We start from the raw sequence: 19,215 nt of genomic DNA on the forward strand, positions 1-19,215 counted from the left end.
TGAAACTCAAGTGGTACTTCCTTCCTCTAACCTCCATGCCTCTGTTCTGGAAAACTTAGTAGCCATGGGTTGTAAGGGGAACTCCTCTGTCACTCTCCTGAATGTCTTTCCTCTTGGCAGTGTCTCTTGTACTGTCTCTGCTGGATCTTCAGTCATGCGGATTGTACATACTCTATATCTTTATACTGTTCTAGATGAATAAAGTCACTTGTGTTCTCCACCCTGCTTTTGCTGCTCAAGTTTTTCCTTTATTTTTAACTGGGATGGATTGCACTTTGCTTGACTTCAGCCTCAAAGTGACACAAACACACCCACATGCTTATATACATACCTCCACAGTAACACAAGTTCACAATAATGCATACAAGAACACACACACACACACACACACACACACACTTACACATAGACACGGACATGCTCTCTATTCATCAGTATGCACTGTTCCACCAATCAGATTCAGCTCTGGACAGACAATCCATTGTTTAAGTCAGACATCAGCAGCAGCAGGGCTCCACCACAGAGTCCAGAGGTAAGCCTCTAATCTCTCTCATCAACTCCCAGTCAAAAGTAACAGGCTGGGCTTTAGGGATGTATCTCTCTCCTGTTTGCCATTGGAACCCATGTGTAAGCAGATCTCCCTTAATTAAAACACCATTTCAGCTCATTACAATAAGACTGAGATCTCTATCTGAAGTAAATTTAATGCCATGGAGTTTGGCCGGAGTGAAAACCTGTGAACTCTTGGCCCCCATGGTGAATTATGTCTAAATCTGTATGCTAACAATAGAGAAACTGTCTGTCAAAAGCCTATCTCCTCAGTGAATCTGCTACCAGTAGAAGTTTAATGACTATGATGACTTCAGTGCAACTGCACTTGCAGTTACTACTTGTGGCTAGTCAAATGTGTATTTATTCATGCAGGTACTGCAATTGCTAGCCAGCACCTGCAAAGAATTGAAAGATGTGTGTGTGCCTGGTGGAGATTGACTGTTGTCACCCATTTTTTTGGTTGTTTGTTTTTTTTTTTTTTTAAATTGTAGTTTATTTTAATGGACGGGATCTAAATCAAGTCATGTGCCCAAATGAACACTGAAATAGATTTTTCTTGTTGTAATCAATCCTCCTGTTCATACTGACCATTAGAAGATCCCTTCATAATACACTTACAGTGTAAGTGATGGGGGACAAAATCCACAGTCCTCCCTCTGTACAATGATGTATTTAAAAATTTATCTGAAGCTAATATGAAGTTTCTTTAAACATTACAGTCTTTTTAGTGCCAAAGTCCCTCTTTTTGTTACTATACTTCCACCGTAGCTCAACAGGGAAACAGAGTAGAAACACAAAGAGGGAATTTTATGCTAAAAAGACTGTAAATGTGGCAGTTATCCACTTGATGACTAATTCAGACTGCTGAAGCCTCATATAAGCTTCACATCAACCTTTAAATGCATTTTTGCACTAAATGACTGTGTGGACACACTGTGGATTTTGGCCTCCATCACTTACATTGAAAGCACATTTGAAGGATCTTTTAATATCCAGTATGAACAGGAGGAATGATTACAGAGAGGAAAACCTCTTTCACTGTTCATATGGCACTTTAAAATGAATCATGGGTATAGTTAAGTGATTTATGCTAGTAGTGTATATGAATATTGGATTACATGAACATGGAATTTAAAAGACTAATTTTTTGTATTAATTTCCTTATTAATTCTTTGGTCTTACCTTTTCAACTTTTAGGTGACTGCAGATCCATCAAATGGTAACAATTTGCTAGGTGAAAATAAGCGATTGAACAGACAAAAAAATGCACGTCCAGCATGTGGAGGCATCTGGCAAGTGGCCAGTCAGAGTCCTCCTGTGTTTTTAACATCTGACAAGTCAGCTCCTCAGCCAAGAACTACTGATGGCTGCTCTGATAAACGTATGACAGCCATTGGAGTGGAAGAAGGCGGTGACGCTGGGGAAATCAATGTGGCTCCTGATCAGAAGGAAGAAGTAGAGGAGAAGGTGGTTAAACAAGGGTCTATGTTAAACTATGTACCACTAGAAAAGATGGCGGTACCCCCACCTGCATCCTCACAAGATGTTCACACTGATGATAGTATGAGTCATGTCCAGATGCATGAGGAGACGCCTACACTAACCCCAAAGCAAGCAGAGAAGATGAAGTTAGTTACAAAAACAACCACATATAAAGGAAATGACAATACCCTTAACACTATGTGTTCTGATCAGAAAAACATAGAACAAGAACAAGTGTATTCCCCAACCACAGCAGAGAAGAAGGTCAAGTTTACAACAATTGTCACTCTTCAAAAAGAAGACTCTGAAACAACTGACATTGCAAGTCCTGACCAGACAAAAGAAAAGGTTGTCAAACGGGTACTGGCTGAGAGGAAGTCAAATTTGAGAGTAGTTGTAACTTTACAAAAAGAAAACACCCCTGAGAATTGCCCAATAGAATCATCACCAGAGTCCCAGCTGGATAAGTCCATGAGCTCAGATCAGGGGTGTGCTTCTTCTCCTGTCCTAAAACCTAAGCCCTTTTCACCTAACTTGCCTTACAGCCACAGCAGCAAACAGCAGATCCAGGAGGCAACAGTGCAGTTATCCAGAGGCCGAGCAGAATACACAGAAGAAGGAGGTAGCCTGAGCCCTGATCTTTGGGATGATGAGGGACCTCCCCCTCCACCACCACCGAAATTTGCCCTTCACATCTCAAAGACCAGAGTCAGGACACAATCCAAAGAGGAAGACCTAGCCAAAATGAGGGACTCTGACATACAGACAGTAGATGGGGATGATACTGGTGAGTCCACTTATCTGGCACATGAGAACCAAGGTTTCAAGGACAATGATGACTCCAACAAGAAGCCTATCATTGTTATCTTGAATGACCCTGTGGACATTCAGTCAGCCTATAAGCGTCTGTCTACCATCTTTGAATATGAGGAGGATCTTGATGGAATTCTTTCTCTAGAGAGTATTGTGGATGAAGAGGAGACAAAGCAGGGAGAAGAGGAACAGGACAGGAGAAAAATTTGCATCATTGAAACAAATTCAGGCTTCAGCCTGAAAGACATTACAGGAAATGGTCAAAATTCTGTACATATGCAGCATCGCAGACCTCCAGCAGACAATGGCTCAATTCCTGACAACCAAGACCAGGGTAAACCAGACTTGTTCAAAAAGACAGAGACCAAAGGGAAATTCAAATTTAAGTTCCCCAAAAATAAACTGGCTGCAATTAGCCAGGCCATTCGAACAGGAATGACCAAAACAGGAAAGAAGACTCTTGAGGTTGTTGTCTATGAGGAAGAGGAGGAGATTGCATCAGACAGCAGGCCAGCAGAATATACCAAGAAGCAAACCAAGGAATCCAAGAGATTTGAGATCAACAGTGCCAAACTATTAGACTTGGATAAAGGCAATGCCTGTGACAGAGACATCCAGGTATCCTCTCCCATTGATATCAGACACTCCAAGTCACATAGCCGGGTAGAGGAGCTCTGCAAGAGCACATTTGACGCAATGGACAGTCTAGAAGAGTCCATTAAACAGTTAGAAATAAGCGTGGACAGTGCTGCTGCCCCTTCTTCCCCCTCCTTCACTGCATGTTCATCTCCTCTGTCCCCTGATTCTTCCTTTGACTCCAATGACAGAGCTCAGCTTAAAGGCAAGGTCAAACAAGAAAGGGAGAGAAGTCTGTCCAAGAGGCCAGCCCCTCAGATCCCCAAGGGCCCAAATCCACCACAGAGTAAGAGGGCCAAACCACAGCCTCCACACAACACCATGAAAACCTCCACCAAGAAACAGGTCTGAAGTTCCTCTCCCTGCATAGCTGGCTTGCTTCAGTGGTGCTAGGCTGGTGCTGAGCTCTTTACTCTGACTGTCTGACAGTCCAGATGTGTTGTGTCCTTCCTTCCTTCCATCCTTCCTTCCTTCCCTCCTCATTTTGTGTCTTCAAGCAAACTCAGATGAATTCTTTCCATTATCTTATATTTGTCAGTGTAGCCCAAGGGCATAATTTCCACTGGGAATGGGGGGGGGGGGGGGGGGGGGGGGGGGGGACTGGGAATCACCCTCACTTTTTCACCTATTTCAGCTAATGATGATGACTGGTAGATCCCACTACTCATGTACATTATTCCTCCATGTGCAACTGTGGTTCAAGAACTTGGAATGTAATATTTGATTTGCTTATTGATGTTCTTTTGCTGATTGACTAAAGCTTTCATTGCTTTTTGTCTGAATTTTGGAATTTCTAAAAAGAAGGGACACCTGCACACTGTCTTCACTTGCTCAATAAAAATACTTTAATATATACAACATTTCGGTCAGCAACCTTCTTCAGATATATGCTGACAAATAGAAATAAACATCTTTATATACAAAAGGCAGGGTTCACAGTGACCAATTAGCATTTATTTAGTGGCAATAGGCTCATTTAACCTCAATCAGATACAAATCTGTATGGTATATCTAGGAATTATTAAAAATGCGAATTCTGGTTTTGCTTCCTGGTGGATGGCTGCTTAGACTGAGGGCTCCCAGCACCACCGTGTAATTTACTTGTTTTACTTCACTTAATCTGCGGGTTACTGACATACATACTACTACCAATTTTGATTTTCACCTAATATGTTCCTGTGACCAACCAGCACCTGATTGAAAGTACTGGCTGTGCATGGGGAGTTCTGTTCACGGAGACAGGCCAGCAAGACAAAGAACATTGAACACGCTAGCGACACAGACAGTAACAAAGATTGCACCTGGTAAATGAGCCAGGATGCACCTTAAAAAACTCCAAAATAGGGTGGATCATGGAGGCTTAGGGATAACAAACCCACTCCTGTATCATTATGCCTTTTGCCTACAGCACTTGGCACAGTTGTCTCTCCCCCCCGAGCGGGTACCCACATGGTGCACTGTAGAAGCACATGCTTGCCCCGCTCCTCCCTTGGTTACCTATCTTTCTGCCTCCCCAAAGTGCTCAGTCTCATCCTGTAATGTCATGCCTTAAGGGAGTTTGGAAGAAGACCACAAAGATCCTCAATCTTGACCTCTTCTTGAACTCGACCTCTAGCATATGGTACAATCCCGGCCGTCTTACAGGCCGAATTTGTTGCACAAGTTGCAAATTCATAGTTTGCTGAAATCAATTTTTAAAACCCCCTCAGCCCCTCAAAATGTAGAGACCCCTCTTTCATTATCTCAAGCTACAGAGGGGTCATGAAGCATCACTTTACTACTATGTGCTATTACAAAAACATAGCACTATCGTTTTCCTGAAAATTGTACAGGAAACAGATTATGGAATTACTCTTACAGATAAAGAATGGGTTGACATCCCACGTAATTCAAAGTACATGTCACGTGATATGCGCACTAGGTTAATTCAATTTAAGATTATTAGCAGAACGTATTGGATGCCCTCTAGATTGTATGGGGCTAAGCTTAAAGGTGACGCCGGGTGCTGGAAGTGCCCTGACAAAGGTAAATTAATTCATATCTTGTGGTACTTCTGGATTTCAGTTCAAGATTGTATCCAGAGAATCACCGGTCAGGCAGTGCCCTTTTGCATTTGTTTATTGCTGTTGGGGCACCTGTCCATCCTGAAAGGCACTATTCCTTCTATCTATACTGAATGGGTCCAGACCACTATGTTGGGAAAGGTCAATCATAAAAGAAAATATTAAAAATGTAATGGAAATATTAAAATCACATTTATCAGTGCAATAGTAATCTGAGTCAGTCAATAATATCATCAATAAACACTGGCAAACATTAAGTAAATATAGAAAATGTAGAAAAAATTAAGTTAGGTAGACTACATTACATAAATTTATGACATTACATCAAAGTCACAAGGATCAACTCATCCATATTAGGTCAGGCAGGAGTTTAAGGAAAGTGCCTGAGAGTAGAGAGAATAAGAATATAGGGTAACATCAGGGAAAAGCCATCATATAGGTCTACATTATTACATAAAGTAATAGTTCATCATTCACTATAAGGAAATATAGAAAAAAGTAAGTAAGTAGGTAGACTAAATTGCATAAATTTATGACATTACATCAAAGTCACGAGGATCAACTCATCCATATTGCATCAGACAGGAGTTTAACTTTTTTTAGTCATCCACACATGGAAAAAGTTCACTATCAAAAGTATGATCACTTGTGCATCTATCAATGTGGTATACTTGATAGGTTGTCTCTGTGGACCGGCGTATGTAGGCAAAATGTCTATACAATTTAAGCAGAGGTTCAGTGAACATAAAAATTTAATCTGTAGAGATGATTGGGATTATCCCGTTGCAGATCATTGTAATGACTTTAGCCACGACATTTCCACATGTCGTGTCACTGGTATATAAAAAGTGTACCTGCCCAAGAGAGGGGGTAAACATGATCTTCTGCTTAAGCAGTGTAAAGCCTACTGGATACACACATTACAAACTCTCACCCCCAATGATGAACTATTACTTAATGTGATGTTATAATGTAGGCCTACATGATGGCCTGTCCCTTATGTTGCCTGATCTTATTCTCTCCATGCGGTCTACCTACTTACTTTTTTCTATATTTTCTATATTTCCTTAATGTTTGCTAGTGTTTATTGATAATATTATTGACTGACTCAGATTACTATTGAGCTGATAAATGTGATTTTAATATTTCCATTACATTTTTAATATTTTCTATATATATATATATATATATATATTTGTATCTGATTGAGGTCAAATGATGCCCTCTGAATTGTAGGAGTTCACAAGGTGTAGTCTATTGCCACTAATGAAATGTTCACTGTGGACCCCGCCTTTTGTATATAAAGATATTTATTTCCATTTGTCAGCATATACCTGAAAAAGGTCATTGACTGAAACGTATATATTACAGTATCTTTGTTGAGCAAGTGAAAACAGTGTGTGGGTGTCCCTTCGTCTTTTTAGTATGTGGCTACTCCACCAGCGCACCTGTCACAAAGACTACACAGGTGTGCAAGAGATTTTTGATAATGTTGGAATTCCTTGACACAAATATTATATCTGCTCTGTTTTTCAGTAATCGTATAGTTCCACACATAAATCCCAGCCAGTCTGCAGTAACAAACTGCTTTTTTTCCCTCTACCTCTTGTTCATGAATGTCCTCTCCAGACATCCAGCAGCAGCTCCAGCTCCTCTGCTCAGCGATCCCACACCAAGTCTCGCCACTCATCCTCCTCTGGCTCTCCAGAGAAGACAACCAAGGGCCAGCAGCAGGCCACCCAGAAGCAGCCCAGCCAGGTAAATTTACCCTGAAGAGAGCTTCTCTGGATTAGCACAGACAGAATAGAAAATATTACTGCACCATGCTCCAACAAATGATGATTTGTATTGCTCAAATAACAGGCCAGATAACCGTGACTTTTGTTGTCATGTATCGGTACATTCAGAAAGTTAGTAGTAACAAAAACAAATAAACAGATTTACCCTCTGTGTCCTTAGAAACAGTACATGAAACATGAAAGTAGCTTTATGCTGTAGCTACAGTTAATTCATTCAGTCCCATCTTGTTGGGCAAACAAGAGAACCAGTGTCTCAAAATCACCTGTAAATGTTGAAATTGAGGATTTAAGGAGGTTGTAGTGCAACTCTCCTGTATTATTCATTTTAAGTACTTTATCTTGTTATAGGTAAGCAGATTAGAGCAATCAGCTCAGATGAGAGGGAACTAGATACCATCAGTTTTCTCTTTTTTAGACTAGAACAACTCTTGAACAACAATAGAACAGTCTTTTGAAAGTGTCACATGTATTAATAATAATGTCAATAGCTTGGAAAGAGTGATAGTATTTTTTAGAGATGTTTTTAAATGTGCTGATGTCATTTGTGTGGTGTCAGTCAGTGTTATTTTGTTTAAGCTGTGGGTCTTCCTATTCTGTTTGTGGCTGTGTTCACTTTCCTCTGCACCCTGATACCCTTCCTTCAAGATACACTTCCTGATTTTCTTATAGCACCCATTAGTTCCCCCAAGTTTCCTGTTAGAGTTTTGTGACTCACAGAGTTCACAGTAAAGACTCTAAATCAGGGAGTGTATCGTAAACCTACATGTCCACTGCAGCCATTCTTCATCTGGCAGTGAGTTGTGGAAATATCGTTTGAGTATCAAAACCTCTTCGACACATAGAAGCCATAATGTTATATTACAAATATGAATAATCCAGTTGAAACATCAGTCATTGATTACCCTCATATTTATGTTATGAAAGAGTTTGTCATCCTGTAAGTACTGCATGTACTTTGCAAATAATTCCATATTATGTCTTTTGATATTTTCTAAAACTAGCAGTAAACTGATCCTGATAAATTAAAGGAAAATAGTACTGAATTTTGTCAATCATGTGTTACTACTGTGTCTTTGGCCAGTTTAGTAAGTATAAATTAATATTCATCCAGAAGTCTCACTGAAAAGGTTGTCTGGTATATGAACATGATTTTAGCTGCACCCCTGGATGGCAGACTAGCAGTACTAACAGTAATCAAGACAGCTTGAAATGAAGGCATGAATCAGTTCAGCATCTTTTTGATTTATAAATGGTCATACTTTTGTTGTTTCTAAGGTGGAAAACAATGTTTTTGTCAACTTGTTAATGTGTGAACTGAAGCTTAGATCTGAATCTAAGATAACACCAATATTTGTAACCTCAGATTTAATCCAGGGAGTTAATTTCCCCAGATTATTAAACAGCATTTCTCTTTTTTTTTTGGGGCCGACTAGTAGGACTTCAGTTTTATCCTCGTTTAACTTTAAGAAATCATTGCTCATCTGTTTGTTTATTGCCAGAAGCCAGGTAGTGATGGAGTTTATAGCTGCAGCATCATTTGTTTCAGTGGAGATGTACAGTTGTCTGTCATCCGCATAACTATGGAAACATACATTGTGCTCTCTGATGATGTCACCAAGTGGAAGCATTTATAGTGAGAATAGTAATGGACCCTCAATTCTGGTTTTGCGTTAAACATTGGTTGAACCTTAACATGCAAATTCATGACCAAATTGCAAACCATCTTGACAGTGCTGATGTTTCTGGAAACTGAGAGAACTGAAAGTCCAAAATGGACAACATCAAACTTTATATGACCCTGCTCTACTGGCGTATCAGCTGGTCCACAGAAGGAAGTTGCCATGGCTTGCAGTTAGTTGTGAGACAGGAGTGGATGGTACAAATATAATCCATTGATTTGACAGTGTTAACTTATTATTGGGAGCACTAGTCACTACTGTATGTTGAAATCATCCAGCATCAAAATTAAATTCACTGTGACTGGACAAGTGAAGCCATCACAGATGAGTCATATAGTTCCTTGAGACAGAGTTTGGCTGGCCAAAGTCACAGGAATAACAAGCATGAGTTCTCAAACTGAGTGCTATTGCTCCTTCATGTGGGCTGTGTTGGCGTTGACTTGCAGTATTGGTGGTGTGTGTTTGCAGGCTGACAGCAGAGGGGATAGTAACCATTCAGTCGTTGCTTTGCGTGCCTCTAAGATCCCAGGCTTGTGCCAAAGCTCTGGGAAACACCCATCTGCCCCTCTGTCCACTCCTCACTGCTCAGACGCCGCTGATAACTTCCAGAACCTCTCCTGCTCCTCTTCCTCCTCCTCCTCTGCTTCTTCACCTTCAGCTTCTTCCTCCTCCTCCTCCGGGAAACACTGTCTTCTGTCTCCTCCTTCGAACGTCCCCAAGTGTCCTTCCCGTTTGTCTTCTCCGTCCTGCGCTCGACGCTCTAGGCAGGCTCTCTTGTGTCCACTCTCCTCTTCCTCCATAGTTAAAAACTCCTCAGTTTCTACAGCCAGCTCCCCACCTCGCTCCCTATCTTCTTCCTCCCCTTCGTTTTCCTCCTCCCCCCTTCCTCACAAGTCTTTTATCCCGTCTCTAAATTTGAGTCATCTCCTCCCCTCGTCTAGCCACGTCTCGTCGCCATCCCACGCTAGTGTCAGCCCCGCCACCCACGGGCCTCGCAGCAGCAAACGCCAGCATCGCCTGGCCCTCACCTCCACCTCCACCTCCACCTCCACCTCCCAACATATCTACTACTCTTCATCCTCCTGCTCTTCATCCTCACCCTCCTCCTCATCTCTGTCCCCCACCTCCTCCTCCTCCTCCCCTCCCTCCCCATCCTCCTCCTCCCTCCTCCCCACCATGGTGAGTCATGGGGCGAGGAGTGTCCGAGCATCAGCGTCCAACCCCGGTTCTCCGGGCCGCAGCAAGAAACGCACTGGAAGCCAAGCTGGCCGCGTCCTGCACACAGCGGCAGCAGCCTCAAAGGACACAGCGTGATGGTTTGATTTCTTGATCTACAGTTTAAAAAATATGTCAGTGTGATGGCAAAATTGCACTGTATTCCCACAGCAATATTGTGTGATGTTTACCTTTGACATTCTTGGATGAGTTGTGGATATAGATAAGTTTTGTAATTGCAGCACCTCTTCTCTCCATGGGATCAGTTATATGATGGTTTTCAACCATCTGCTGAGGAAATATTGTGGATACCATGTTTTTAGTAGAAAGTACTCAAAAAACGGCTATTAGCTTATCACCGCTATATTGTACCAGCATGTACATCGGCCAATAGGTAGAAATAAACTGCAGTACAATAATGCTACAGATATGTTTGAGAACATTTAGAAACAACATCTCCATTACATAGTTTGTCCATCAGAGAGTACGGGTGTAACGGTACCATAAATACACTGTTTACCTTAGTTTTGGGGTCATGGTTTGGTTCAGAAACCTAAAATTATATGTGTCAGTAATCCATCGTTATTACATAAAATCCCACTAATATTCCATTAAGACAGGTGCAGCATAATTATAATGAACTGAAAGCAATCATAGAATCAGCAGCGCAGTTTACACTTTTTACACTCAACAGTTTTAGCAGTTTATGCTCAGACTCAGGACTCATTGTGTCCTAGTGGTCCATCTATCATAAGGAGAGAAGTTGCCAGGCAATGGATAATTCCTGGACAACTATAGCTTGTACTTGTTCATACAGGGCAGTGAATAATTCCTGCACACATGAAGGGGGCACAACCCTTGTGTTGTTTGATTGTTTGAGTTTCGGGAGACACACCCAACTCTGTTTCAACAGAGGCTAAACCGAGTAGTGTGGTTTACTTAACAAACAACTTTCCTACTGCCAAAGTCCGTCTGGTAGGAACTAAAAAGGTGTTGACATAATTAGAGTGAATGAGGTTAATTCAACAGAAGAAACCTGTGTACCGAACTTTCTGTATCGAACAGTTTCAGGCAAATACATGTACCATTACACCTGTACCAGTGCACACCGACATGTTGACTGTAAAATACACTCACCCAGCACTTTATTAGGAACACCTGAGCAACGTAACGCAGTCCAATACAACAGCTCTGCCAGAAATTCTACATTTACAAAGCTTATACTTACTATTTTTGTTGACATTGTGATAAAAAAGTGACAGGTGATAAAAAATGTTCATAACATGTTGTCCACCCCATTAACATACATGAAGGGGTCAAACTATAAGGAACACTTTTCAATATAATGTTCACCACCCCACCCACTGTGACCTCAATCATAAACATAAAGTAGAATCATTACCTTTCTGACTATGTCAACAAAAATTGAAAATATAAAAGCTTTGTAGACGCAGAATTTTTGACAGAGCTGTTGTATTGGATTGCATTTACATAGGTGTTATAATAAAGTGCACTGTGAATGTATATTTTTTTGTCAAAATTGGTGTGTAGAACACATGTACATCAAAACATTGCAGTTACTCTGAGTCTCAAAGACTCGCAACACTGTAAAATACATGTCAGTGCGTCAAATGATGCTCCTGTACCTGATGAACAGCCAATCCGGGCTCCAAACCTTCTACTCTTTTCATATGTAATAACGAAGAATATTTTTGAGGGAGCATTTTACAAGTGTTGCGAGTCTTTGAGAGACAGAGAAATTCTTTAAAAAGCACATTTGTCACAGTATATTGTATATTGTACAGATTTTTAAACTCCCAGATATTGATATTGAGAATGAACTAACACAAGACGTCTAAAGCCCTAAAGCACACAAAATGAATCAATCTGTATATTGTATAACATGAATTCTTGTTGACGTGATGTTCCTCAGCATGTATTTGCACAAACGGGATCAAATGAGTGTGTTGATCCAAACTGCTGTGGTGGCACTGTGTTCTCAGCTTTCCACTGCAATCAAGCTGAGATATTTAGTTTTTTTGGTGAGTCCACATTCCTACTGACCTGCTTGTTTTGCTTCTACTTCAACATTTTCCCAGAATGCCTTTCCACAACCTCTCCTGAAATTGGGTGTGAACCTGTGGCTTTTTCAGGGTGAAAGATCCTCCAGTCGACAAAGTGACAGTCTCTTAGAGGTTTTACCAGGTGGACCCAAAAATGCCAGAGGGCCATCTTTAGGTGTGTTTTTTTAATATTTTGGTGTGGATGTTTCCAGAATATCTGCACATGGACGGCCTGCAGACAATCAGACACTGTTGCTGCAGTATAATGTCACATTGTCACAGGTTCTGATAAAGAGTTCTAAGAATATCAATATAGAATAAACGGGTGAACAGAGTTTATTTTTCTTCAGACTAGTTTTACATGGTTTCAGGTTTAATTGCCACAAACTCCATCAGTCCTGTAATCTGCAGTACAACAGCTGATTTTGGATGATGTGTGTGTGCATGCATGCGTGTGTGTGTGTGAGAGAGAGATACTGTATGAGTGGTTTCATTTAATTGAATATATTTGTATGAAAAAATAAGAGCTCTCCAAGAGGTTGTGATTATTAATATGCAGAGTTTACCCAAAGACAATCCTATACAGACTATAACATTTAAAGATTCATTCTGTAAAGGTCAAGTCTGTCAGTGTAGATCTTTTCTTATCTAGATGAAGTATGATATATGAATTCTATATAGAAATATTTGACATATGTAGCTTCTTTTAACATAGCTGTTGGTTATTGTGCTCATACACACAACCGTTTTCATTTGTAGTGAGTTTTTTGAAGTGTTTCTTGCCAAAAACAAAGAGCTTGGTGTTTTCTGTCAAGTTTCTTTATGCTGCCAAGATCATTACAGACACCCTCTGCCAGTCTGTAAGGTCAAACCCATCAGGCTTAAAGAAACACTCCACCAGTTTGGGAAATCAGCATGTTTTCTGTCAGATGAGAAGACATGTCAGCACAGAGGAAGCTTTAAGTTGTCTTTAGCCTAGCTTAGCACAAAGACTAGAAACAAGGGGAAACTGCTAGCTCAGCTCAAACACAAGTTCCCTCCCTCCAACTGCCATCAGTGAGGTGAAAACAAATACTAGTTAGCTGCACTACATGCACTGCTGTGGAGATGCACACTTCTAAATGTTTCTTTGTGTTGTTTGCAAAAACAGGCAAATTCAGCAACGGTTGGCTTTTGTCAGGCACGGAGTGTGTGTTCAAAACATTCAGCAAAATGTACTCTGAGCTGCTCTTTAGTGTCATAATCATTTTATGAGGAGAGGAGGGAATTCTGGCACAACATCACCTACAGCCAAAGTGCATGGATAAGGACCCCAGCAACACTCTGTAGTATAAAGAACAACCTTATCATGAAACCAACATGTTTGGGTTCAGGGTCAGTATAATGCAAAGTCACAAAATGAACAGAATTGCAAACCAATCACTGACAACATATTTCATTTGTTTCCTACAATATCTGCTCGTAGCAGCTGCAGCATGATTAATGTATTTATGGTTCTGTTCAGGCTCACTTAATGTATATATTGAAAATATTTGTCAGATTTATTATTTATTAAAACCTAGCACTTTGTTCACTGGAATAAGCATTGACCGCTTCTTCCAAACGGTTATGGCACAACTAGTAGTTAATCAGATTCATCAATTCATATATTCATATTTATATAATAACAATAGAATTGGAAGAAAAGGGAAGATGAAAAGTTATAACGTTTTATTTCGATTAAAAAAAATGTTGTAAATGAAAATGAAAACAAAATGAAAAGTGCAGTATGAAACATGTCCTGAACTAACTGCTCCCACAACACCACCAATGTCATTTTCTCAAGTGTCTATTAGAAAGGATAAAAAAACACTTCTTTTCTTGTGAAGTGAAGCTTCACTAGCAGACTCCCGCTGGACTTGCAGGCTGGGCTAAAATGAATGCAACAAGGATGAAAAATGATATCAATCTTCTCATCTGACTCAGAATAAGACAGCAAACAAAAATGTTTCCCAAAATGTCTGATTGTTCTTTTCCAGATGCGAGGCAGTACTTTACAATATGGGCTTAAAAACACCAAAGTGTTTGGTTTTACAATGTGATTTAAGACACACTGTGTGGACCTTTTACTGTGTTCTATGTAAAAAAAAAAAAAACCTTTTTGAATATTTATTATTCAAACCTGGTGGCACAGTTTAAACGCCTTCACTTGTATGCAAATAGTTTCTTTCTTTGATTGTTTTTTCCTTGTTTTGTTACCTTGCCAAAATCTGAACCTCTGCATGCCTTTAACAGTTTCTCTGTCAGTTTGAAACTTGTTGAAACTGCTGTAAATAACTGTGATTTCTGATTTTGTAAGCTGTTAGGTATCATAGACTTCAGATTCCTGTGGTTGGAGAACTAATAAAGGGCTTCCAGAGTGTTCCTGCTGTCATGCTTTATTTCACACTGCTGCTCTGTGCCAGTAGAGGGCAGTATAGACACACCAGAGTCCTGCTCTGATGAATGTTTCACATTAACATATAGACTGCAACCCCGTAACTACTCCTCATCAGACTGGACTGAAGCTATATGTAGGGCATTAGTAATACAAGTAAATACTTTAATAATAGTAACGATAATCTTTGCACTTTTGCAGTAGAGAGAATGGTGACAAGAAGACATAAACTGCATCATTAACAAACACTAATAAAACTATAAGATAAACTAGATAATACATTTGCACACAGATGATGATTGGCCTGATTTACTTTATAATATGAAACCTTGTTGACTCATTAAAAGTGAATGGTAGCTTTAAAACACTTGTGCATCATGGTATATGTATGTTTTAATAAGCTTACGTACAGTGGATCAGTGTTGAGTACTGAGCATGTGGGGGTATGATACTTCATACAGTGACTAAAATATAAAGTAAATACAACGGGTGTCTATGGCGTTGTTTTAAAACTTCATGACCATCGTCATCGATGAGAAAATTCACAGCAGCCATTTATAAAAAATATGCATGATGTCATATAGGAATCATCTCGGTAGCATTAAAACTGTAGAAAACTACTTTTCAAGGATGTTGAACTGATTATGTAAATCACACACAGGAAACTACGTGATATATTAAGTGAGCAAAAGCAGCACAGACATCACATGAATAAAACATATTAAAGATGGAAGAGGGGGCTAGTGGACTGGTATATAAAAATGATAAATAATATTAAATACAAAATAGCAGGGGGTAATAAATATAGACTACATCAAGGCCAAACAACAGATAATTCTTCAAAAGAAATGTAAGAATATGAACAGAATTAGTTTGTCTGTTTTTTTCCCCTTGCAGAAACAATACAAACAATACAAATATAATAACTGTGCATAACATAGTAACTATATGATGTATCAAAGTTAATTTGATCTTTTAATGTAATAAAACTGTGGAACAGATTATGAAATGTAGAGTAGTGTAAAACAAAATAATGTTTTTAAAATGTTTCATGGATAAATCTGTGTAAGCGTTTCACACAGTGTGTGCTACATCAAGAACACACACACACAAGCAGAGATCTGGTTCACTTTCACATAAACACTCACTGGTTTCCCAGCCAGCAGCAGTGCAGCAGGCCTCTGCAGTGCTGCACCACATAGACACTACTACTGTTACAGCTGTACAAACCCATCTTTGTCTTTTTATTTAGGCTTTTTATTAAAATATTTGTTTAATTATTACATTTTTCACTGAAAAAGCTATTACATGATGTGCTTTTTTACTACATTATCCACAGTTTCTACAGAGATGATAAGACAGACATCATATAGAAAAGAATCCATTCCACTGTAGTGTCATTAGAGTGGGCTATTTCATGTTTGTTTAGAACAAGCTGGAGTCAGTTCATTCATTAAAAGAGTGTGTTACAGTTGTCTGACCATGAAGTTAGGATGGCTTGTCATGAGATTAAAAAGTTGGAATATTCTGGTAATATTTCTGAATGACTGAACCACTAAACAGACATGAGTCAAGATAGTCTTAAATTCTTCCAAACCAGCATCACATTGCCAGATAGTGTGTGTTTTGACTGATCACTGAGGCACAGGGTTCACCCACTTCTTGAAGACTCTCCAAGGCAGGATGAAGATGAAAATCTCCTGGTTGAATAATCAGAACAAAAGATGAACTGAGTCAGAAAATATCTGCTTCTTTGATAGAAAGTCAAAGGTACAAGCCTGTGGACATAACAACATCAAGTGAGAAGTCAACCACACTTCCCATAGTGCATTTCAGTAAAAACACATCTAGTCACCAAGCTTAACATTCATTACTTGTGCCGTCAACAATGGGCGGAAGCTTTAGATTGTGCTTTTTCTTTCTCAGATTCTGGCTGGATTGCGGCTCAATTTGGAAACAATAGTGTTGTGTTTTTGTTCATAACTACAATAATGAAGTGTTTTAAATTCACTCCAGCTCTGATTCGTATCGCCAACTGGCTTCTTCTCCATAACAACAGCAGCTGAGGATAATGAGTATCAGAGTATTGAGAGCCATTGGCCATCCGAACTGATGAAAAACAATGTTCTATGATGGAAAACATTAAGGAGAGCAGTAAAAGAAAACATTTAAATAGGAATTCAGAAACATTCTTGCAGAACCATCCGCTCCTCCACTATGCATGTCTCTGTGCTGGTTGAAGATGTGATATGCAGCCTAGCATACATAGAAGTAGAAAACATTAGCGGATGGACCCTATAGCCCTGTTTGGAACTACGTGGAGACAGTCCTGGAAGCAGCTGTGTGCCGCTATATATTTGACATATATTTGCCAAAATAAACCAGTTAGTCATCCTTGAAGTCCTTTTTTCTTGAAAAACTGAAAAATTCTCAAATCGCAAACTGAAACTGTTTGTTTGCCACTGATAAAGCATAAATCTCACCTTAAAGGCTGTGGTGTCGGCGCAGATGAATAGATGGATGTTAGAAATACTGTGTCTGAACTATTTATAAAATTCTCCACTACCTGCACAAACCAACGTGCCTCTGAGCAAGGCAGTCCACCTCCAGCTGGTCCAGTGGAGCACAGTGTCTGTACTGTCAGTCTGGACACATGGAGGTAAACTTCTCTTTGTCTGGGACTGCAACAATACACTTTCCTCCAAGCCTCCCTTTTCCAAAAGCGTAATGAGATAGTCCAGCCCTGTAATTGGCTAAATTATTAGTAATTAGTTCCATCATATGCTAATTAGCTCATATGTAAATTGCTGGGCCAGATGAATCCCAGTGCCCGTCTCTGTGTAATTAGTCTGTAATTCCTCTGCATCCTGTGGAACAGGGGAAGTTGGCAGGCCAAAAGTGTGTCTGATGCAACAGAGGGAGGGGACTGGGGAGTAATTAGAAATATCTCACATGAAGCATTTCTACATTAATTACAACATTTTCTGTGTCCCAATACTTTCTTTCTTCCCTTCTCTTCACAACTGGGCTGCGTCAGAGGAGGACATCACAAACCAACAAGGAACTTGACTGCTGCTTAATCAAAGATGTGGCTCCTTATTTGCATTTCTAATTGGAATTAATTAGGGTTGCCCAAATTGTGTGTGTGTGTGTGTGTGTGTGTATGTGTTCACTGTGTGTGAGATGTTCTTGCTTGTGTGGATTTCTTCATTCATCTGATGATGTCATTATCAGCATATGGGCAGCAGGAAAGAGGCTGGACGTCTGGGCGTTAGCTGCTTTTTGATGTCTAATTCTAGAGTGTCAAGTATCTTAAGTATATATATATATATATATATATATATATATATATATAAAACTTTAATGTTAGTCAGAGCACAAAGACATTGTACTAGAGAAAGTCAGTAATGCATTCAGATTAAATAAATTATCAAAGAAAAAAAATTGAAGAAGAGGCCGAAATGTTCACATTTTGTCAAATGTTTACACATGAAATAAATGGATTGTGTTTTTATGAAATGGACTGCATGCACATGATACTATCTTTGAAATGGCAAGAGCACAAACCCTGTTACTGTTCTTCACTTCCAGATGTTGTCAGCAGATGTGATTTAATTGTTACACTAGAACAATTCATCTGCTTTCTCATCAGTCAGGCTTTATTTGTGTGGATCTTGCAGTGGTCTAACACTGTGGTTCCCAGCCTGGGGGTCGGGACCCCGAACGGCGTCACAAAATAAATCTGAAGATAAAAATTCATAGAAATATATTTAATTCATACAAAATTGTGTTTTAATTTTCAGACTTTTCTCAAATCTGAGGTGTTTTCTTGTGAGATATTGTTGAACTATTGTCATAGTTTTGGACGTACAATATTCATCTTTCAGACTGTCAGAATGTGTGGTTTTCTGATACCAATTACCCATCAACCCTGTGCCACTGCAGGATATTTGTTTTAAAAAAATACAACTCTATATATGTCTAAATGATCAGATAACATATACTTTTTTATATTTCTTCCTCATTCTGTGTAGAGTATCTTACGAGTGTGTTTACAGGCTTTTACTTATTCATTTTCATTTTTCTTTTCGGATGAAGCACTGTAGGTGTGTTGCCCTTTAAGAGTCATTGTTTTTCTTCTCTTGTACTTGGTCACTTTTAGTGACTCATGAGTCACAGGAAGTCCTGCTGGACAACAGTCCAACATGTCTGTACGTCCCTGCATACATCATCACACATAATCATCTCTTCTCTACATCATTAGGCACTAGTGATGTCATGCATCAAAAATATATCACATCTGTTTATTTTACAAGATAACAAACAAATGAATGGAGGACATATAGAAGTGTTTCTATTAGTTGTGATTAGAATATAATGTAAGAGTCACAGTCATATACTACTGCTGGATTCATTTCTTCATTATTGCTGTTCTGCTCAAATTTGGTGATTGTTGAGATTTTCTTTGTTCATTGATGACTGATCATGTAAAATATG

General features: G+C 39.5%; 1 protein-coding gene and 1 long non-coding RNA gene across 7 annotated transcripts in view; both read left to right on the plus strand.

The window, feature by feature from the left end:
- The window catches only part of si:ch211-207d6.2 (sickle tail protein homolog), a 112,993-nt gene extending 101,551 nt beyond the window's left edge, over positions 1 to 11,442 (plus strand). For 2 of the 6 annotated variants that reach the window (XM_042429993.1, XM_042429994.1), the window contains 4 exons: positions 458 to 532; positions 1,750 to 3,769; positions 7,176 to 7,304; positions 9,966 to 11,442. In XM_042429993.1, coding sequence (XP_042285927.1) covers positions 458 to 532; positions 1,750 to 3,769; positions 7,176 to 7,304; positions 9,966 to 10,207 — 2,466 coding nt within the window. In that variant the 3' untranslated portion in view covers positions 10,208 to 11,442. Of the gene's footprint in view, positions 1 to 457; positions 533 to 1,749; positions 3,829 to 7,175; positions 7,305 to 9,965 lie in introns of all 6 variants that reach the window. The other 4 variants (XM_042429998.1, XM_042429999.1, XM_042429997.1 and 1 more) reach the window with 3 other exon arrangements.
- The window catches only part of LOC121909468, a 567,936-nt gene that overhangs the window by 307,111 nt on the left and 241,610 nt on the right, over positions 1 to 19,215 (plus strand). The gene's annotated exons all lie outside the window — the stretch shown is intronic.

Source organism: Thunnus maccoyii, chromosome 12 (genome assembly GCF_910596095.1).
Source record: "Thunnus maccoyii chromosome 12, fThuMac1.1, whole genome shotgun sequence".
In the NCBI taxonomy this organism is placed as follows: Eukaryota; Metazoa; Chordata; class Actinopteri; order Scombriformes; family Scombridae; genus Thunnus; species Thunnus maccoyii.